The 23242-nt window shown below is 40.3% G+C and overlaps 1 protein-coding gene across 3 annotated transcripts; it reads left to right on the top strand.

Moving 5' to 3' along the window:
* Window positions 1–1498: 1498 nt before the first annotated feature.
* Window positions 1499–12738, top strand: pde9al (phosphodiesterase 9A like). 3 transcript variants are annotated; one of them, XM_034225526.1, is made up of 20 exons: window positions 1499–1642; window positions 2047–2176; window positions 3669–3739; window positions 4243–4320; window positions 6524–6567; window positions 6743–6797; window positions 7061–7131; window positions 7261–7348; window positions 7443–7521; window positions 7630–7704; window positions 7807–7893; window positions 7987–8091; window positions 8264–8346; window positions 8579–8735; window positions 8877–8990; window positions 9227–9331; window positions 9580–9708; window positions 9798–9893; window positions 11120–11196; window positions 12012–12738. In XM_034225526.1, the coding sequence occupies exons 2-19, from the start codon at window positions 2108–2110 to the stop codon at window positions 11162–11164; spliced, it is 1551 nt and encodes a 516-aa protein (XP_034081417.1). In that variant the 5' UTR covers window positions 1499–1642; window positions 2047–2107; the 3' UTR covers window positions 11165–11196; window positions 12012–12738. The 3 variants fall into 3 exon arrangements, with proteins under 3 accessions (XP_034081417.1, XP_034081416.1, XP_034081418.1); XM_034225525.1 differs by having other exon boundaries at window positions 11114–11196; XM_034225527.1 differs by lacking the exon at window positions 11120–11196.
* The last annotated feature ends 10504 nt before the right edge of the window (window positions 12739–23242 follow it).

Here is a 23242-nt window from a genome sequence, read left to right as displayed (position 1 = left end):
GCACACAGACTCATGAATACACATACAGCGTCACAGGCACACACACGTAGAGACGTTAGCACACAAACATATGCATAATCACTCATGGTTTACAGAAAGTGGAAAATGTCCTCAAATTACTTTGAATCTGTTTTCATGTTAAAAAAAAATATTTACACATTCGATCCCATCATGTTTCACCTGCAGCATGGTTAAGGAGCAGAGAGAGGCAGTAATTAGCCTCTGGAGAGCAGGATTAATTACGTGTGTATGTACCTGCAGTAGTCCATGTCAGGTAGTCCCATTGTAGAGCACGGGCTCTGATCTTTATGTGGATCAATGAACAAAATAAATAAAGAGGATCCTTCCAGTTCTTCTCAGCCCCCTAGTCTTCACTCACTTGTATTTTTCCTAACTAATAACACTTAATATTGACTTAATATAACATGCTATGTTATATAGCATGTTATGTCTACTCAAGTATTGTCATGTTGGTTTTCCACATTAGAACTCTACAATTGTTATCTCTGACTACACTAAACATATCACACGTATTGTCTGTTAGTTATGCAGTGATGATAAATAGATAACACTTTAATACAAGTTTAAGGTCTTTGTATTTTACCTGAGTATATCAATGTTAAACTAGACAAAGTGCACTTTTTACTCAATTGTTGAAGGATCTTTCCTCTATTGCTCTTCTTGAGGTGTATTTCTACTTTTCCTTGAAGAATGTTTCCTTCTCAATATAGAGGGTCTGAGGAAAGACAGTGTTGCACTGTATTTGTTCAGCCCCACAAATTGAGGAAGAGATTTTGGTTAATGAAAATAAAATGACCATGAAAAGAAACTCATCAAGATAGCCCATTGTCTCCCCACTTGAACAATTATAAATTGTTGCTAAAAATAAAATGGGAAATCTTCTCAAGCAGAACAGCTGAACTTGTCTGACAGAACCATCTGCCCAACCTGTCCTCAACAATGAAGTGGATAAGTGGTCTGGGGATGGTAACACACACACACGCACACACACACCCACACCCACACACACACCCACAAATTGAACATGAAATCCCATTTGGCACTTGGCTTTCGGCATTTCAGCGACTAAAAGAAAGAAGGGGCCTTGTTTGGACGAGTCCCTCTGATATGATATAATCTTCCATGTACCATTGAGTGTTCTAATCAGTATTTTGTTTGTGCACTGTGTGCCTTATGGGCCAGATAAATTGCTGTTTTCAACAGAACACTGGCGTAATATAATTCTCTAGCTGAGTTTCAATCAGATAAACAATTTATGTTCAGTATTTGATAAAGCCATAATGCTTTTAGGTTTTCCTTATGAGATAGAGAGAATCAGGCCTGTGTGACCAGCACAGGTAAAATCCCTAAACCACTTAAGAAATAAGGGTTGTCTCTTTTTTCACCATAGTAACTGTCCCCTGGCAACCATTTAGAGTGCTGGTTATATTCATATTAGTCCATACCCCCTCTGTCTCCCTCACACATACCCAGCTTCTCCATCACTCACGCCCTCTCTCCTCTCCTGTACAGCTCTTCCTCTGCTTGTGTGTGTTTGTGTGTCTGCATGTGAGTGAGCAGCATCCTTAGCACCTGGGACTTTACCTCCGCTCTCCACAGGGGAAGCTCTGACGCTGACATTGTGAGTGATGTTGCTTTATGTCAATTAATTTGACTGTGATTTTTTTAAGCTCTAATACTCTATTACGCTTTTTTAATTTATTGAAAGAATATGTGTTACTATTTGATTTAATCTGATAATTGCCAGATACTTATGATGTTTTGTATATATTATTTGGTATGGTATTCCTATATTTATGTTTCTTTCTGTCTTTAATACCATAGATTGGCAAAAGCATAAACTAGAGATTTATGTTGTTTTTCAATTAGTTGACAGAAAACTGAGAGCAATACTCACATGGTGCTGATGCTTTCATTATCTTATTGTGTCATGATTTGTAGTATTTATCAGACATTAGTGTACACTCACTAGTACATGCATGAACATACTGGAAATCCGTGTATTTGTTGTTCTTGTTCCTCAAGTTCGCCGATCAGGGAATCCAGCCGAAATCTTTGAAGAGAGGCAGAGGAGAGGGAGGTCAACATGGGCTCCAGCTCCTCTTCCTATGCCCCTAAAACTATTTACCTGGATGTTGATGGGAAAGTGCAAAAGGTCAGTCCAATGAGAGCAGGAATGCACTATTTCGGGAATATTTTTTAATTATTTACATTGTAAAAGTGCTTTCAGTATATATACATATTGCTGTGTTAGACAGGCTGGTTAGTCTACAAAGTTAATGTTGCCTTTTCACATACATTTTTATTTCATTTATTTTTGTTTTAGTATTAATATCTTATATTTCAAATAAAATGGGGAATACAAGAAAACATAGATTTAATATGTTAAAGGAGCACATCATGCAAATGTTCACATTCATATGTATTTTGGGGCTCTACTAGAACATGCTTAAAGTTTAAAAAAGCACAATATTTTTTATACTTTCACTTTACGCCCCCCTTCCAAAAACCCTGTGTGCTCTGACTGGCTCGTGAGATTAATAAAGTGCACCTCTGCAAAAGTTCTAAAGCCATTTAAGCATTGTGTAGACAACACATGTTTTAATGAGCCTGCATGTGAGTTTGAAATAGCTTGTTGAATCCCATGTTTTTTGGCAGGCCACAAAAAGTTGTAATTTTCATAGTTGTGGATTTTTAGGTATTTTAGGTAGTTTCTTCATAATATGCCTGTTTTGAACAATAGACCAAAAAAGGTTTTTGCTCAAATATATCTATATCAACATTTTAAGACATTAAGAAATAGAAACTGTATTTAATGATATAATCAACTTAAATTGAAATGTAATTATGGCAATTAATTGTCTACGCCTTATGATCCATGTCCTCTCAGTGGACTAACCTTACCTGAGGAGCAGACGGATGCAGAGTTAGCATTACAGGTGTTACTGACAGAAAAGACACCTGTTGCTATCCGCCTACATTAACCAGATCTGGTGATGTAGAGTGCTTCAAGTAGAGAGCTGGCGATGACACATGTCGGTTCAACAGCCCCAAGCCCACAGCCTGACTTTGAATGTTTGTCAGCTACACCTGCTGCATTCAAGATGTAAGATCACGTGTTTAGCACAGAGTTTACATACTCACACTTTGCTTTCGACAGAAACACACTTTGTAATATCTACATGTACTATAGTAAATCTTGTAAACTGGGCTGGTTGCATGACAGCCGTGGATAATGTTACTAAACGCTCCGTGAACACTCACCACAGCTGTCCTTTTCTTTCTCTCACTGGACTTGACCTTATTCAACGATTAAACAAGCCGACCCTTACTTTACTTTCCCATGTGACTGGGTTGTCAAAAAACACATGAAATGTGATAACCTTTCCCCCCTGTCAGAACACTGAGGCTTTATATCATTAACACAGCAGCTGTTTGTGTGCAGGTGTGCCTTTTGAAACCATGTAGAAACAGATTGCACACTGTTGGATTTATGGACCATAGATGAGATTTTATCATACACATATTACATGTTAATAAATAATACTCCATTTATCCAATGTGAAAGCATTTTGTCTATTGTAACTTCTTTGTCTAACACTTCTATTTGTTGAAATACACTTACTACGCATAAATCTGTTTCTCAGGTGGTGTTCAGTCGGCACTGCAGTCCATGTGACATCAAGGAGCTCCTGTGTACCTCATCTAACATTCCCAGGTATTTCGTTTTGTTTCTTAATTTGTTCATTTATTTCTTTACATACAGATGACCGCACTCCCTAACTGATTCTAGGCATACTTGAAAATATCCTTTAAAATCTTAGAACCATTACATAAAGCCACATAAAAATCCTTACATCATTACAGTGCTACTACTTTATTGGGCAGTAAAGCAGTCACTCACATTCAACAAGCCCTTGTATGCCATTTTCTGACAGACATGCTGCATTAGCTACGCACATAAAAGTAGACAATGATAAAGGATAAAAGCAAGATGGAGCCGTCATCTGCCGTTAGTTCTGTTTTGCTTTTATTGGGAAACATAAACTTTGTATACACTATTCTTCCAGTTGGCACTCATTCCTCTTTCGTTCAATTAACTGATTCTCTTTTGTGAAATAGGAGTTACTTTCCAGGAATGCTGCAGATGTAGCTTTGTTGAATATTAAAGACAATAAAGAAAATGTATTGTATTTTTTTTCCTGTTTCCTCTCACTGCAGGACCACTGCCATCATGATGGTTGACCCAGAAGGAGCCCTAGTCTCTATGGATCCCACCATGCCCACCAACTCTCCAAAGTAACATACATTACCATGTTGGGTTTCTTTAAAAAGAAATCCCATATTAATATTCACTTGAGTCATCTTATTTATTTATTTTATCTCCACCCCATTTAAGAAGTGGTTTTGTTGTGTTTTTTACCATGGAAACAGTAATCAACAGAACAATCTCACCACAAGGTGAATTAAATAGCTGTTACAGATCAGCGTTCTTAATTAATCTTGAGGTTGTCAGGGGTGGGGAAGAATAGGACCCAAATGCAGTAAGAGGACTAAAAGGTTAGGTAACAAAAAGCGAGCTTTATTTCCAAAAGCTGATGACAACAAAAAACGAGGAACAACTTAATATTAGCAAAACCGGGGGAGCACGAGGAAGGAAACCAGGGAGCACGAGGAAGGATCAGGACAAAAACTCCCATAACTAGGCCCAAAAGGGTGGGTGGAGGGGTTCTGGAGGAGGGGTTTGGGCTGATGGCACGGGGGCACGGGGGCACGGCAGAAGCCGAGAAGGGGGACTCGGGTGGATGGCCCGGGGGCAAAGCAGAGACCGAGAAGGGGAACTCGGGCAGGCGGCCCGGGGGCAAGGCAGAGGTTAAGGAGGGGGTCTCGGGCGGACGGCCCGGGGGCAAGGCAAAGTTCGAGGAGGGGTGAAGGCCACAGTGGGCGAACTCAGGAGGCCGGGCACGAGGGTGACGGCAGCGGCTGGGAAAGTCAGGGGGCCGGGCTCGAGGGCGAAAGCCGCTGGGGAACTCAGGAGATCGGGCAAGAAGGCGGGACAGCTCCGGATGACGGGCAGGACGGAGGCGGGACAGCTCCGATGGACGGGAAGGACCCGGTGTCGGCCGGACAGGAACCCGAGCCGGTGGGACAGGCGTAGACGGGACCCTGGACTGAACGTGGGCTGGTGTCAGTGGGACACCCGACGGAACAGGACATGGTGTCGGCGGGACCACCAACAGGACAGGACACGGAGTTTGCAGGACCCCCAACAGGGCAGGACATGGTGTTGGCAGGACCCCCGGCAGGACAGCAGTCGGCGGGACCCCCAACGGGACAGGACATGGAGCTGGGACATGAGTCGGTGGGATCCCAGATGAAGAAGGGACATGAGTCGGCGGGACCCCCGACGGTGAAGGGACTTGAGAAGGGACTTGAGAAGGGACTAGAGACGGGAATAGATACGGGACTTGAGAAGAAGTGACTGCACCCAAAACAATAAACCTGATAGCTAACTAGCCTAAACTCAGTAACAGAATGTAGGCAACACGTTCTTCTCCACAGCCGCGCGACCTCTGAGTCAGACGTCACTTCCCCCTTTTCTATCCTACGGGTACAGCTACTCCGCCTAAACCCTGTTTCCCTGCCGGTTTGAGGCAGGCATGCAGACTGTCTGGGGAAGTCACAAATGTCTTCAACATTTCTGGCAGTGAGTTTACCAGCCAGGGCTTATCTGCCACCTCCCGGTGTGCAAGGGAAAAAGCAGCATCCTGAGTCTCTTTACAAGGAGCCCTCCTCCACACTCCAAACATGCATAAAATCTTGTAAGAAAGATCATCAAGAGCATCCTCAAAGAATTACTGCTGGGTCCATACTGGTCTGTTCGTACTGTCAGGGGTGGGGAAAAATAGGACCCAAATGCAGTAAGAGGACTAAAAGGTTAGGTAACAAAAAGCGAGCTTTATTTCCCAAAGCTGATGACAACAGAAATCAAGGAACAACTTAACATTACCAAAACCGGGGGAGTACGAGGAAGGAAACCAGGGAGCACGAGGAAGGATCAGGACAAAAAATCTCAGGAACCAGCATGGAGCGTGACGGGTAACATGGACAAGAGCATGGACATCAAGAGACGGGCAGGTAACATAGACGAGGAGAGACGACGAACAGACATGGAGCACAGGGGAAGACAAGACTAAATACACAGAAGGGTAATCACAGGACAGACACAGCTGGCAGGGGAGGCAGAAACACAAGGGCAACAGGTGAACACAATCATACACACCAGGGAAACTAAGGACAGGAAGGCAAACACAGAAAGTAGGATCAGACAAGACACAAGGAGGAAAACATTTCAAAATAAAAGGTGGAAAATGAAAACATAAATCCAAAACCTCGACACAGGTGAGATTGCTCTGTGTATATTAGCAAAATAAAGCAATGTAAATAAGTTGTACTTAAACTGATGTTTTGAATCACAACGACTCATCTGTTTTCCTCACAGCTCTCTGTACAAAATTGTGCCTCTTTCGACTGGTCAGCTTGGAGGTAAGCTGTCAGCTGTCAACAGCTTTATTTTCCTTTCACTCTAACAAGCTCACAAACACACACATTCATGCATCAACAACACTTCTACTGTGAAAGTAATGAGCTCAAAAATACCAAACCTGACAATGTGATTGCTGTTCATGACGATTTATCAGGGGTGCATTTGTGTCTGCAGAAAAGGAAGACATGTTTCAGAACGTGTTGTCCCAGGTGGCTGAACAGTTCAGCAGGTAACGCCCCAGTTGTTTATGTTCTGATGTGGCTGAAGCCTGCCCTTTCCCACCTTCACACATACCTCACACACATACCTGACACCAGGGACTTCCCATTATAATACAAGCCTTAACCCATAAAGGCAAGTTCAATCACACAACTTATTTTACCTTTGTCATTGATTTGTTGTGGCCCCATCCAAGTTATATTTTGTTTTGATGACCAATTAACCATGTGAAATATGATTCATATATCATTTTTCTATTACTTCCTCTCACAGAGCCTTCCGGATCAACGAGTTGAAGACGGAGGTCACAAACAGGCTAGCAATGCTGGAGAAGAGAGTGGAATGTAAGTGTTACATTTTATAGCAGATGGTTTACACAAAAAAAAAATCCCCCTGACATATAAATTAAAAATGAAATACAGCTGACCTGGGAGGAAGCCAAACTGTGATATTTCTTCTTGTCATCTTGACAGTGGAGGGCCTGAAGGTGGTGGAGATTGAAAAGTGTAAAAATGATCTGAAAAAGCTACGAGATGAGATGGCTTCAAGAGGTGGTGCCAGGTAAAATTGATAAGTTGGACATTTTACATCTTACTCACAGATATCAACAGATACCAGATCAGGTCAAATCAACTTTTCTTGCTTCTAAAATCAGAGTTAACTGTCCATGCAAATACAACTTTGACGATGGGAAGAAGGTCACTCCCAGACGAGATGTCCCCAATTACCCAAAGGTATGTCCGCTGGGACTTTTATTTCATTACTAACCGATAAAGCTAACTAAATTAATGACAACAGCTTCCTTTTAAAGTTCTAATGGTATGTTTGTTCGTTTTTTACAGTACACACTGTCTCAGGAGACTGTTGAGGCGCTCAAGAAGCCGACATTCGATGTCTGGCACTGGGAACATAACGAGGTTTGTTGACAGTGCAGCTCCATAACTCAATCAGCCATTTCCATTCCATGTTATCCAAGTGACTGATGTCTGGATCTCCTTTCTTTTCCTTTGTGAATTTAGATGCTAAGTTGTTTGGAGTATATGTACCATGACTTGGGACTGGTGAAGGAATTCAACATGAACCCCATCACACTCAAACGTTGGCTGGTAAAAGTTTGAACAGTAAAAAATAACACATTGTGTAGATTTCAAAAAGGCTTTTACTTAAAATGCTGACTGAATAATTGTCTTGTTTGCTAGTTGGCGATTCAGGAGAACTACCGTAACAACCCTTTCCACAACTTTCGACATTGCTTCTGCGTCAGTCAGATGATGTATGGCATGATTAACCTCTGCAACCTGCAGGTATGGTGCATGTCTATGTCTGTTCATGATGAAGTTAACTTCTGAAGTCCTATTTAGATCTAGGTACTGACTTTCCAGATCGGACCTTTTGACGGATCAGATTTGACGGATCGTCCAAATGAACACATTTGGACGATTTGTAATTACGCCTTTCTTTCACACGGCTGTTCAGGAGAAGCTGACTCTCACAGATATGGGCATTTTGATGACAGCAGCAGTGTGCCATGACCTGGACCACCCTGGCTACAACAACACGTAAGACTCCCTATTTTGTCTGCCTACTGCCTCCAGTATGTTTTGACATCCTCTGCACAACATCGTGTCAATGAACTGTGAAACTGGTTCAGCATGGAGAGAGTTCAGTTATGAAAACACGCCGATTCATCTTCTTGTTTTTGGTCGAAGTTTTCTGCAGGCCGAGACCTCTCTCATCAGGGAAGCTTCATGGGAATATATTATCAATTCACACGTGTCATCCATCCACCAGGTACCAGATCAATGCACGCACAGAGCTGGCAGTGCGCTACAATGACATATCTCCGCTGGAGAACCACCACTGTGCTGTGGCCTTCCAGATCCTGTCTCTTCCTGAGTGCAACATTTTTGCCAATGTGGATACTGAGGCCTTCAAACAGATCCGACAGGTGAGATACACAAGTGGAATTCTGACTGTGACAAGCATGATGAGTTTTATCTATATTCAGCATTGTCACTTACAAATATATTAATCTGAACAATATTTGAGCAAATGTCGAGCAAACTGACTTGTCTTTTTATATTTCCAGGCAATTATCACCCTCATCCTGGCTACCGACATGGCCAGACATGGCGAGATACTCGACTCCTTTAAGCAGAAAGTGGACAACTTTGATTTCACCAATGAGGAGCATGTGACATGTGTATGTATACAAGATCACGTTGCATATCCACCTGACATCAGCTGTTTATTGCACAGCACATGCAAGCCATGATCTCAACAAAAGCAGGCCTTTATCTGTGGGTTGTGCTGTGATCAGCAGAGGCTAACTAGACTGTATAAGTATAATTTGGAAAATCGGTAGATGCTGTATGTTTGTTAAGATAAATAGGCTTCTTTATCCTATGTTTCGTGTTATATATGTGTGTGTGTTTTCAGCTAAAGATGGTTATGATCAAGTGTTGTGACATTTCCAACGAAGTGAGGCCAACTGAGGTAGCTGAGCCATGGGTGGACTGCCTATTGGAGGAGTACTTCATGCAGGTGACGGAATTCTTTCAAGTCCATTATCTGAATCCATCATGTCAACGTTGTCCTAGTTGTGGTAGAATATGGTCATAGAGTAAAAGGCATTAATAAGTGTTTTAGAATGACTTATCCAGGGCTAGTATGCTGCTTATATGTATGCTAATAGCCAACTAGTAAATGGTTTATCTTAATACCAAATGACACCAAATGTGTACAATGAGAGCCAAGGCTAAATGGCAATGTTTCCACTCATGTGCTTTCAGAGTGACAGGGAGAAGTCTGAGGGTCTCCCCGTGGCTCCCTTCATGGACAGAGACAAAGTCACCAAGCCCACTGCTCAGATTGGATTCATCAAGTTTGTCCTCATCCCAATGTTTGAGACGGTCATGAAGGTAGGACGATGTGTGTACAGATGTGTTCCTTTACAAATACACACACTGATTACACACACAATTAATGACCTTACTGTGGTGTCCAACAGCTTTTTCCTCAGATTGAGGAGATCATGGTTCAACCTCTGAGAGACTCTCGTGACCATTACGAGGAGCTGAAACAGATCGATGATGCCATGACTGAGGTAGGACTTGTATTCAAGTTTATTTATGTATTCGTCTATCAGCACAGTCATGCTTCGTTTAAGCTCTCACACCTCTCTATGTTAAACTAATTTCAATAGATCACAAACATGCCAAACTTCATCACTTGTTGCCAGTAAAGTTGTAGGGAGAGTTGAAATATTAGAGTTTCTCTTATAGATGTTTCACAATAAGAAAACTTTGAAGGAAAATATATAATTTAGCATTTCTTTTTTTGGGAAACATTTACCTTAATACTGAGACTTAGATGATAAAATAAATGCCCCTCTCACATCTTTCCATTAGATATAAGGCTACAGCAAGCAGCAGCTTAACTTAGTTTAGCACAAATAAACTACTGCTAGCCTTGCTTGATAAGGTAACCAAAACCTCTAAAGATCATTAACTAATAGCAAAATAAAAAATCACATGTAAAAGCGGCAACTGGGCTCTGTGCCAGACTTTGTTTTTGGCTCTGACCAGTTGCAAGCAAGCAAAATCAAGTCAATTTGACTTTAATACAAATTTGCCTCAAACGCTTTTCAATCTGTAAAACTAATAAAATAAATGAAAACTAATAAAAACCTTATATAATCCTAACTCATATGTAAGCATCAAAAGAACCTATCCTGTGAGCAAGGAAGACCCTCTTGAAACATTGAAGCTTCCACTCAAGGAAGTTACTGTTCCAAACCAAGAAACAACCCTTTTATTTATATTTATATTAAATCTCCACCAAAAGCAATGTTCCACAAATAAACGGTTTCTGCACAAAAACTTACTCTTTGGTCAAGGAAAACTTTACAACAATAAGATGTGTATTGTTAATTGCACTGTTACTATGATATTTTTTGTGGCAGCAATCACAGTGTTATAATATGGACTCAGGGGTTGTAATACAAAGACTGTGAATAAGACATGCAGTGATCAGAGGTTAAAGTGACAGTTCTGCATGGTCTCCAACATGTTGCTTAGCCTGTGTGGTAAACCAGATTAAATTAAAGGGTTAAAACAATAGCAGTTATCCAGGTTTCCTGGTGTGACAAACAGGCATGTTGAGAACAAGTACAAATAAATCTACCCATGTCATTTGGGCTTTTCACCTGGAGCTACCAAACACTATAATTATGCAATTTGTGTCACATGGGTGGAGTCACACATTCATACACTCACACAAATCAAACCGCTTGCTAACATAAAGGTGTGTCTTTTGTTCAATGAGGCACAGAAGAAAAAAACTGAAAGTATATCATTAGGCGGGAAGAAGAAGTAAGCTCTGCAGTGAGTGAGTGCAGTGGTTTCTGTGTAAGTAAAAGCAACTGACTCCTTGGTTGTGCTTTAGTGTTTAGTGTTAGTGTCCTGAGTGCACTCTGTCTCTGCCTCTCTCTCTCTCTCTGGCCTCTCTGCACATCTGCACAGCAACTCTCCTCCATTCTGAACTCTTTCTACAAAAGCCACACCTTTAGGAATGTGCAGCACTTTCATCACTTTGGATTTGCCTTTTTATTTAGGACCAAGGAGTTCATATCAATTTACTTACAAAAAGGAAAACCAAGGGGGTAATCCTGTTTAGTCGGCTCAAGCTAAATTGGTTCAGCGTGAGAAATTATTGGCAAGTGCAGGGGTCTTGGCTGTGTAGAAGATAAGGGGCTTGCAAGAAAAAAGAAAGAAAGAAAGTTCAACAGCCTAGAAGAAAGACACATTAGCATGTTTTTGATTACTTTTGGTATCAGTAGAATCATGCCAGACTTCCTTCGTTTTGCTTTAGTCACAGCTGAAAACAAAGTGATGAAATTGACACATGTTTGTTTTCCTTTTAAACACCATGTTACCTTGATGAACTCATGAATTGAACGCACAACCTCTTTCCGACATTGAACTTCTCAACATAAAGTTGCCACTAGACTCTGAGTTAAGATTTGACTTTCCATATGGGGAGGTAAATTCTCACTCACAGCTCTCAAGCCAGCTCAGTCCAATAGCCTGTATTTTGTATCTGTGGAGGCGATAACCACCGTACCCTTTGGTACATTTCATTGTTTTTATAAACCTAGTTTGAGTTTTCCTCCTAAGAATCCTGCTGTTTTCCCCACATAATCCAAGCTCCTGTTTTATTGCAGGGATCCTCCTTTGTGATTAAACTAAGGAAAGACTTGTGAGGGAGGCCTCGGTAAAGGCGGTCCCAGCTGCGTTGTGAAGAGGACAGATGGGTCTGGATCAGAAGGAGGAGAAAAGAGACTGCTTGGCTGCATACTGAACTAAATGTAGACGTCAAGGTGGCATGTCTTGAACTTTGACTTAGACTTTTGCACTGGATGTAACAGAGAGGGACCTGCTGACCTCTCTGCATGTGTATGCTGTTTGTACTGTTCTTTTTAGTCTACTTTTTTTTCTAGTATGTCATGTGTTCTACCCTTTTGTAGAAGGATAATAATGCACTAAAATGGGTTGTTTTCAGCAATCCATGTTTGATTGTTATGGCTCATCAGAAGTCTGTGTGTTTTCTCTTACCTTCAACTCTTTTCAATACAATAAAGCCACATAGGGGCATATATTTTCCAAGGTGCAACATATTGTGTCTTGTACTATTGTTTATTATCTCACAATAGATGGGAAACTCTGTTTTATAGGCCAGTTCATCACCTGTGAGTCTTTATACTGTATATAATGGGTTTCAGAGTCTCCGGGGGGTTATCCATAGTTACTTTATGTGATAAAAACTATACTAGTTTACTTTACTAGTTTACTAGTATAGACTATATAATGTATAACAACAATTATATAATGTATAACTTAAACAAGTCTGAGAAATACGAGTCCAAGCGTTAAAATAAAAACTGACCTGTTGACCTGCTGACTTTATTGACCAACTCGTGAAAATATTTGATAAAATGCATTGATTTTAATACATCTAATGGACACAATGATCCCACAATGATTAAGCTATAAAATGTCCCCCTCATGTGTGCGTTGTATACCCCCCCCCCCCCCCCCCCCCCCCCCCCCCCCCTGATGTGAAACATGTTCAATATTCCTTCCTGGCCTTGGAAGTTGTAGTTTAACAAAAATAATCCGGACCTTCTCTTGAGATTTCAGCCGTAACATGATCTTCATCCGCACAGATAAAGATTGCTCAGTTGTCATGGGGATGGATCTGTTGCCATGCAATCTCAGCAGCTGTTATGATTTCATCCATTGCACTTTTCATCCATTTTAAACGCTCAATGCCAGCTTGTCAACGGATCCATCACCATTACAACAGAGCGTACTGCAGTTGCTGATGAGGACCGTGTGATAAAAAGATCTGGAAAAAGTTTGCAGATGAACCTTGAGTTAAGACTGATTTTTGTATATGTTGATTACTGAAACACGTGTTATTGCACAGAAGCTATAACAGAACAAACCAAGAGCCCATTTAGACATAAGTGGTAACATTTCACTTTTGATTTTTCCATTTAGTTAATGAGTAATAACATCTGTGCAGCATTCCAGTTTATTTTTCTGCCCTATCATCATGATTGGAATATACATTTTGATTGCCACATTTAAGACTTGAGGACAAGAAACGTGTTGAAATATGACTAATTATCCAGGTCTGTAACACCCACAGGTGCCACTTATCTCAGCCTGCCCCACGTCCCCCTCTCTTTGCAGCTTCCCTTCGAGCAATAACAGATCTGGGTGGTTTTCCTCCAGCTACTCCTCAGTGATTTTATTACTTTTCTTTGGCAACATGTTGCCAATAACTCGTGAGCGGTTATTACCTCACCTGTTGGTCTCCCCTCACATACACTGAATACCACCCACAACGCTCTGATTAAATTATGATAAATAATCTGTTTGTTATCCTTCACTTTTCTAGTCTGTAGCTTAATGTGATACATCTCACTAGGTATTCACATGTTGGTGGTCTGATTGGTTATTTTTAAATTAGCATGATTGTTTGGTTTGTGTGCATACTGCTGCAATACTTGTGAGTTGATGATGATCTCAAAGCAATAAAAAAAAAAAACAGTAGACCACATAGTTTGTGTTGCTAAAATGAGAGAATTAGTAGAGAGTGATTGTTGTTTTGAGTAATGCATTACTAATTTATTTCCACATATAGCGTGACAGAGTGTATTGACATTCACCTGCAGGAATGCTCTGATTAAAATTGACATGCCAATGATTAAAGCCAATAATAATTAAAAGAGTTTCTAAGTGAAAATGTAAGATAACGTTTTTTTTTATTAATAAAACACTTAATTGTATCTTCTCTATAAATTAGTGACAACATGGTTCACTGCAGATTCTCTTTTGAGTGCCCCCAACCTGTATGATCTCCTCAAATTTCAGTTTATCAAAAGAGTTAACATCCAGCCAGGCTTTAATCTTTAGTAGACTGTTAGATGTGTCATGAGTTATACTAATATTTCAACCCTTTTGTCATTTGTGTTGCCTTAAGGCTGTCTCAACATGTTTAAGTGCCACAATACTTCAATGGGTCTGATTGTTAACGTGAGAGTGGATATTTCATCTATTACAAAAGCCTCTTGATGACAGTTTAATGAGCAAGGGTTACACTTTTCTTTGTTCTTGCACGATATTGAACCCTAGCATGCAAAGGAAGGTGTGTGTAATGATCCATTCAAACTGAGTCAAATTATTCACAGTTTTATTATGCTATTATAGTACACAAATTGAAAAAGTGAAGATACATTTTTTACAGCCAACAAAGGGACATTTTTACCATTCAAACAAAATGTTAGGGTATTTTTTTACCCTTCCACTTGAGGGCGACAAAGTTGAAAGTGTTCAAATCCTTCAGATTAATTTGCCACAGATTGAATTCAAAAAGTCATTATGTGTGTTTCTTTAAACCAATTGCTAACAATAAACAATGATACGCAATTCATTATGCTTGTATACACATTTTCAAAGTCAATTGTCATTTTAATTTATGCACATATCAATTGTCCACAGCTTTAACTAATCTCTAAACCACAGATCTGCACTGGTGGTCTAATAAATCCTGATTCTAAGGCAGGAGAACTTAGGAAATACTTTGATGTGAGTTTATCAAACTTTAGTCTTTCAATCTAGTTTAATCAAACCCTATCAAATGAAAGCAGGTGAGACACACATATACAGTATATGAATATTCAGTGTTACAAAGCAGTGAAAAACATCCACATATGTTGTGCCTGCAGTGTTATTCCTCTGTAAATGTTTGTGCTCTACAATGAGCCTGTTATGACTCAGTCTCTGAAGGCAGTCATATGTTACATTAATGAAAACAGAAATGATTAGTGCTTACAGTCCTTCAAAATGCCGCTTGGAAAAGCTTCAGCGATGAATGTGTCTTCTGCAGATGTCTCATTTAAAGAGATAGATTAAACGGAGTAATTAAGACTGGCCATAAGTAGCAAAAAATGTCATTCTCTATTTCCGCCTTTGCTCTTATATTTTCTTCTTTTAAACTAGCTACTTTCCCCAGTCATAACACACCGGGAATTCTTCCCAGCATGTGGTCTTTCAGGGGTCAAGATGAAAGAACACAGGCTCATGAGAGTGTGTCTCGGTGTGTGTGTGTGTGTGTGTGTGTGTGTGTGTGTGTGTGTGTGTGTGTGTGTGTGTGTGTGTGTGTGTGTGTGTGTGTGTGTGTGTGTGTGTGTGTGTGTGTGTGTGTGTGTGTGTGTGTGTGTGTGTGTGTGTGTGTGTGTGTGTGTGTGTGTGTGTGTGTGTGTGTGTGTGTGTGTGTGTGTGTGTGTGTGTGTGTGTACACACATGGCTTTTCAAAATTGAAGTCTTGCAGCAGGAAGCTGTAGATGATCCATGGCCTAGTTTCATGTGAAACTGGGTTAAATACGAAACACATGGTGTGGAATAAACCCTGACTGTACTACTACCTAGTTGTTTTACTACCTCACAGTCCATTTATCTGTTCTTTATTATGTTCTCCCAGCTTTTTAGAGGAATCTGAATGAACTGAATGTGTAAGCAGTAGGATTCCCTCCCAAGTCTTTGTAAACTCATGCAACTTTGCATTTATCTTTTGTCGGGCCGCAGATTAGACTGTGGCGTTGGTCAGGGGAATGAGTCAGCCACAGTGTGTTCTCTGCTGACGAGACAACAGCAAAGCCTAGGCCTGTTTCATGTGAGCAAACACGCATGCAGACAATGTCATGCTTGTGGGAGAGAAACAGTTCAATCCTCAGGGATGTCCCATTCCCCTGACTCCCACATTCAAAAGAATGCCGAGCTCCTTGTTTGGACTCTGAAGACACAAGGATATAAGCTAGATTGACTGAAGACAGTTACATCCCTGACAAGAATGGCAAGAAGTCAAAGGTCAGAAGGGAGAGTTAACCCTAAATCGTGGATGTGCATTTTTGTGTCAGCAACTGCTGTGTAGTGGCAGTGGAAAACAAAGAGCTGTGCCACATGCTGTAAATCTGTAAACAAGCTTTTATCTTTTTTTGTCTCTTAGAAAACACATTCCCTGTGGCAGTGACTTTGCAAATGATTGGCCCTTTTTAGAAGAAACTAATATTTGGTGTAGTTATCAGAGTAACTTGATCCAAAAAGTCACAAGTCTTTTTTACAGCTAACCTTTTTACAAGGTAGGAAGACCTCACACACTCAGCCACAGGGCTCTGAGACATCTGCACTACATCCTGATAAAACAGCTCTTAAATTAAATGTTTCCATGAAGAGTCATCAGCATAATATAAATCATTTAAGTGAGAAGTTGAAGCCTACCGTGGCTTTTTTCAGGTTTGAAAACATATTTTTTACATTAGTTTTCATACCTCATCTACACTTTCATCCGAACAATGCTTTCATTACAGCATGTAATGGCAACAATGATCAGTGCACGTGCAATAACGCCCTCTTTATACATCAGAAGGTCCATATACAAACAATATGGGGAAATCAATACAATGCTGTACAGCAACCACCACATCACATATCAACACAGCTTCACATTGTTTTCGTTTAGGTAACTGCAGGGTATGACTATCAAAGGCTTCAGTAAATATTGAAAGATCTGATTTCCAAAGAGCTGTGCACATAGTGGCTAAACAAACTCAAGTATATACAAGTATTCATTTCCCGCATACCAGCATCATTTAGTATCCATCAATGCTTGACCCTGATGTTAGTTACTTCTGCTCTGTGGTATGTCAGCGGATGGTTTCAGCCCACATGTTTTGGTTGTCTGCATTTGTCCTAAAATGAATGATTTTCAGTCAGTATTATGGAAGAAACTGAACTTTATAGCAGATTTTTTATAATTCTCTTTTTTGGGAGACAATTAGGCAAATAATAGAAACGCAAACAAGAGACAGATAGTTGTTTTCCACAAGATGCCATGGCTGTTGTGAAACGTGTGGAACATATTTATCCAATTTAACTTTTCACAACAAAATATTGCAGTCTCAGTCCCTGTGGTAATGTCTTCATACTGTAACTGTGTGTATGTGTTGAAACAGAAGCAATTATCTTATTTTACAGAGTATTGCAGTCTCAGTCCCTGTGGTAATGTCTTCATACTGTAACTGTGTGTATGTGTTGAAACAGAAGCAATTATCTTATTTTACAGAGTTTCTTTAGTTTAATTAAACTCTGCACACAAAAAAACGCCCTAATGGTTGCCCTCATTTATAGTTTACAGTGTTCCAAATAGACATTTTACTGGTATGCTGTCTTATGGAGAAGCAGTTAAATTAACAGTTCCCCCAGTCAAATAGAACAAGAAAGAACAAACGTGAATGATGTGGATTCAACAACACAATCAGATCAAAGAGGTAATCATATAGCATTGATTGGCTAGCATTTGTATATTTGTTTATCTGATTATTTTGTTCCAGACATTCACTCAGTATGTCAAGAGAGAAGCAGTGAGCCAAGTCTGGCAGCTGACAGTTGGAAATGCTAATCCCAGCACATGAAAGAAGTCTGACAGTTCACTGAGGGAGAGGCTGCACCAGTTTGTTTACAGCGTGATAATCTGAAGCAGGCATCTTGATTGTGTGCTGGCAGAACATCAGCGGCCGTGCCGTGACTGCTGGGCTACACGGCAATTACACTGGCCTCTTATCTGTATGAATACCAGGCCTAATGACGGATGGACATATGGAGGGCAATTACAGAAAAAAGGCAACAAGCACAAAGTATCTTAAAGTCTTCCATCAGTAATCTCATGTGTAAGAACATAGCATAAAGTTGTGTTTCTGTTTTGGTCTCCAACAACTAGGATTATAAGACTCTTTAACTGCTTTATTATGTGCCTATCACCCTAGATCCCTTCACCGGGAAGCTGCAATAAACAGAAGACCTACCACAAATTAATCCTGAAGGTATGAGGCTAAATAATTTACTAGGGGATTTTTTACCTATTACCTGTAGGCTACATGCTTAAAAGGAGGTGTAATCCTAACTAACTGGTTTTCACGATTCACCTCCAAATGACTCCCAACAACCTTATTAAATGCCCCCTACAGAGCATCTGCAGTAATTTCCACTTTAACTGCAGCAGGCCAAGAGTTTGATTAATGAAATACCGAGGTGATCTTCCCTGTATCCTAAACAGATGTTTTCTGAGTCATGTGCTTCTTCAGGATCAAGGCTTTAATCAATGCCATCTGAAGAAGTGAGACTTGCGGGCGATTCCTGCCCAAGTAATACCTTGAAACTCCACATTTTCCCACCGATAATATACTCAGGTTAAAGCTTACATTCCCATTAAGGGCCCTTAAGATGAATGCATTACTGTTTGTAAAAGGGACATTAAGGTTTGCCAGATGTGAACAACAGGCAGTATGCCACAGGCTTCTTGTGTTCTATAATTAAGTGTAGAGTTGCTCGACATATCTTTATTTGACATTTCTAGAAAGAAGAGTAAGGTAGCCTCACCTCAGCTATTAGATCATAACAGCTTTGACCTCCCATAATGGGGAAAGATAAATGATACGTTCCTACGCCAGTGTTTATAGTGGGATTGCCTTTCATCTCGTGCTGGGAGTCTGCCAGGAAAGATTCTCACTGTGGGGTTTAATGCTCCCAGCTATAAGCCCAAACATGTTTATTTATTTTTACAATTAAAAAGAACCTGTTTTTCCCCTTCTCTCTCTCCCACTCTTTGTCCCCCCCCCTCTCTCTGTCATTAACTTTATGGGAATTCCCGTGGAATTCTATTATATGAGTGATTGTATGGGATGCTTTTCTTAGAGAGGCAGAGTTTAATCCTTCCACTGTTATTTCACCTTGTATTTCCTTTGAAATGTGCAGCTAGTGAGGGCACCGGAACATCTGGATGCCACAGTGAGTAAGGCACTGAGTAATGTGGAATCATTGAGCTGTAGTCAAATAGTTGTGGATTTGAGATTATATAAATCAAAGAAATAAAACAAACTTTCTGGAAAACTATTCTAATTTTGAGGAACTATTGGGATCCTTTACTGAAAGTGTCAACTTCAAAACTCCATTAAGTCCTGCATTGAAAATATCAGTTACCGATTCTTTTAGAATTGTCAACAAATTGCATTTAAAGTATGTTTAAAAAAAAGTACTCATCAATGCTTCGTGAGTGAGTGGTGTACTTTGATAAAAGAAAGGCTGATAGTAATGAATACAATTGTAATATTTAAACTGAGGCCATAATGTGTATAAGCATTGGGTTTGTCGTGGTTTAACAGTTTTAAACGCCTTTGTTCTACCCACCATCATACAGCTTTTCTCTCTCCTTCTGTCTTTTCCTCCATGCGAGCCTGCGCTCCAAAGGGGTTGCTGTGACCAGAGCCCCACATGTGTAAGGGGATATCTCAGGCAGCGTTCAGCAGGAAGCTCACTGAGCAACTGGCTGCTGCCCCAGCACACTGTAAGGCAAAGCAGTTAGAGGAAAGGAAATAAGCGAGCAAAGATATGAAAATATCATCACAGGACTGGAAAGCAGCTTAATTTCAGCTCCTGCAATCCCTATGTAAATAGGTACTGCGCACCCACACATACATACACACACACACACATACATACACACATACACACACATTCAGCCTCTATCTGGAGGTGAGATCAACTGGCTCCACCACAGAGCTTGGCGCTGCCCGACTGTTCTCACTCGGCAGCGCTGCAGAGGTGAAACATCATCAGCTTGTTGGTTTTGGAGGCTTGCTGATTCCCTCTGAATACTTTCTTCAAGCAAACTATTATGGAGGAAAATATTAGCCCTTTTCACAGAGTATTAGGGTATTACTGTTCAGCTGCATGTGAAGGCGATCAACCAACAATGCAAATATTGTCTTTTACTATCTGGAGTTTCCAGTCCCTGTGAAGGCAAAGAAATCCAGTTTGGGAATATGCTGTTAATCTGTGCTTCTGCATTTTTTGAAAACATGACAAACCTGATGAGAGGTAGAGGATTGTTGTTCAGTTCAACGGCAACAATTGAAAAGCTGTAGCTGGGTGGCACGAGTCCCATGTCAAACGCAACCACTTTACATTACATTTAATTTAGCTGACGCTTTTATCCAAAGCGATTTACAATTACCGATTACGGGGACATTCTCCCTGCAGTAACTAAGGGCTAAGTGCCTTACTCAAGGGCACGCTAGTGGTGATGTTCCTGGCGGGATTTTGAACTCACAACCTTCTGATCTTCAGCCCACCTCACTATCCATTAGACCAGTGATTCTCAAATGGGGGTACGTTGGGGTACTGCAGGGGGTACGTGAGATTTTTTTTTTTTAAATTTAAAAAAAGGTTAATTAAAAAAATAATCTTAGTAAAATAAGTTAAATAGAAAACACAATTTTACATAAAACATTCCTAGAACCACCAAGGGGGTCCTCATATAAACATGTCAAATGTGTGTATTGTATTTTATAGTTTTTCACAATAACATATTACTTAAATTGAAAAACTCCTTGGAAAAATCTGTTTTATAAAAGTGTTATGTTATTTTTTTTCATGCATAAAATGAAAATATCCTTAGTTTGTTGTAATGCATACCACAAAGGAGTTAATACATCACACACTAAGGGAACATCACTATATTGTAGTTATTTATATAGGCTTTTTCGATCAAAAATGTTCGGGATCGGTCAGGGGGTACTTGGCTGAGAAAATGTTTCAAAGGGGGTACATTACTGAAAAAAGTTTGAGAAGCACTGCATTAGACCACCACTATCCCTAAGCTAAACTTTAAGCTAACTGTGTGCAAGACAATGCACATGTGCACATACAAACACACACAACTGGAATGCATGGCACCCTGGCTGTTCTCAAAGCCGAGTATCTCACAAACAGGCTCAAATGTCCCTAAAAAAAAAAACATCACTGTGTGTGTGTGTGTGTGTGTGTGTGTGTGTGTGTGTGTGTGTGTGTGTGTGTGTGTGTGTGTGTGTGTGTGTGTGTGCGTGCGTGCGTGCGTGCGTGCGTGCGTGCGTGCGTGCGTGCGTGCGTGCGATCAATGTCCTGATAAAAGAAATAAATGATGTCAAAACAGACGTTAAACCTCTTACTTTTTACCTACAGTCGTGTATGGAACCAAAGCAGTCCTTTAAAATACGAAAAGGTAAACATTGGTTTCAATATTTCACAACTTCAGGAGGATGTGTTCAATGTAGACATGTCTGCAGCTGTGTGAGGGTGAAAAAGCAAAAACACAAGAGTCTGACCAGACAGGACTGTGGTGTCTATTTCACAGGTTTTGCCTTTAGGAATGCAAACAGCTTCTCTGCATTTCACCGGGAACCTCATGAGAATATTCCAGGGCATTGCGAAATTGAGAAAATCATGTTTAAGGTGAAAGGGAAATGATGACATTCAAATTCTATTGAATCAACACCTAATAATAGATGTCATACAGATATAAGGCATAGGCTGTTTGTTTGATTTTCAATTCCGCTTCCTCTTAACAAAACAACAAAACAGATTGTTCTCATCTCTCGCCGGCTGTTTTACAAAAGTCCAGTGAGGAAATGCACTGACGTGGGTGGTTTACTGTACACTGCTCATTGTGTTCGTAATAAAAGTGGGACAACACTATTGCTAGTTAATCATAAACACTCTCTGTACACTGTAGCTTGCCTCACAGAGCTGCTGCACTTTGGACTCATGTGTGGGAGGATACAGCATAAATATCCAGAGTGAAGCAAGCGCATCAAGCAAACACTTGGTTTTTAAATGAATCCTCCGAATCTTTGTTCCACATGATCATAACAAAGAAGTGATTGTACATTTACACAATATGATGACAGTGATGGATGACGACGTGCATCACAGCACCTAAAACAGCAGCTATTTAAATGATTTAACTAAGATGTAGCCTGACACTAAACTCTATCACAATGGGGTGTGTTTGCCTGACATCCTTCAGTCTATCAGGGCCCCGTTTGGTTTGCCAGGCCTGGCTAACAATGTTTGTTCGGCTTTACAGCCTCTCTGTTTGCTTTCCCCTTCACCGGAGCGACCACCTCTTGGTCTGAGCAGCACTCAAGTCCTGCCACATTTGGGGTCACCCAGAATGCAGTGCGTCAGAGATAACACAACTGTTCAGGTGGTTTATTGCAGGGATGTCACCTTATCTTTTTGCAACACAAACACAATGGTAATTAACCATTTGATGTGGCTCTGAGATTTACCTTCAGATAGGCAGCTTTTCTCTGTTTGCCAACTCACACCTCAGGTTTGTTAAACTTTCCCTTGCAGATACCATAAAACTAAATAAAATTTGAGGAGAATTAAGGCGTGACTGTTTCTTTCTTGTGGCTGTAACCTGTGAATCAATCTTATGTTGTCATGAAAGGGGATAATTATTACCTGATAGATTTATTTCAGAGGGTGTCGCAACCAAAGTCATAACCAAAAACATTTTCAGAGATCGAGGTCAAAGACAATTTCTTTATTATATTCAACTTTTGTTCTCAAACTTGTTATTATTCTATTGAAATTAAGATAATCAATCCTGAAGATGGTAAACTGTAGTACCACCTCAAATTAACACATCTGTTTTGCAAATATGATATGCAACAAAGATGTGTTTAATCAAAGTTTTCCTCCGTAAAACGACCTATTTATATTGATATGAAAGGGTTTGTGAACTTAACAAATTGTATACCCTACAAATATGTTTATAATAATGTTTAAGCTACTATTGTTTGTTTACAATGAGCAGCAGGTAGTTTGCCCAGCCTTTTATGTATCCCTACATGACAAGAACAACATCCACAGAGCTATGATTTACAAATCCCAACAACACCTTTGTTATAATTGTTGGGGGTGTTATTAGTTAAGCCTGCTTGCTGGAGAGCAGGAGGATCACATGAGGCCTTAGGGGGATGGGCAACGTTTTCAGAGGGTGGTA

This window comes from Gymnodraco acuticeps, unplaced genomic scaffold, assembly GCF_902827175.1.
Source record: "Gymnodraco acuticeps unplaced genomic scaffold, fGymAcu1.1, whole genome shotgun sequence".
NCBI classification, from domain to species: Eukaryota; Metazoa; Chordata; class Actinopteri; order Perciformes; family Bathydraconidae; genus Gymnodraco; species Gymnodraco acuticeps.
The sequence above is the reverse complement of the archived record's forward strand: the minus strand, read 5'-3'. Positions and strand labels throughout refer to the sequence as shown.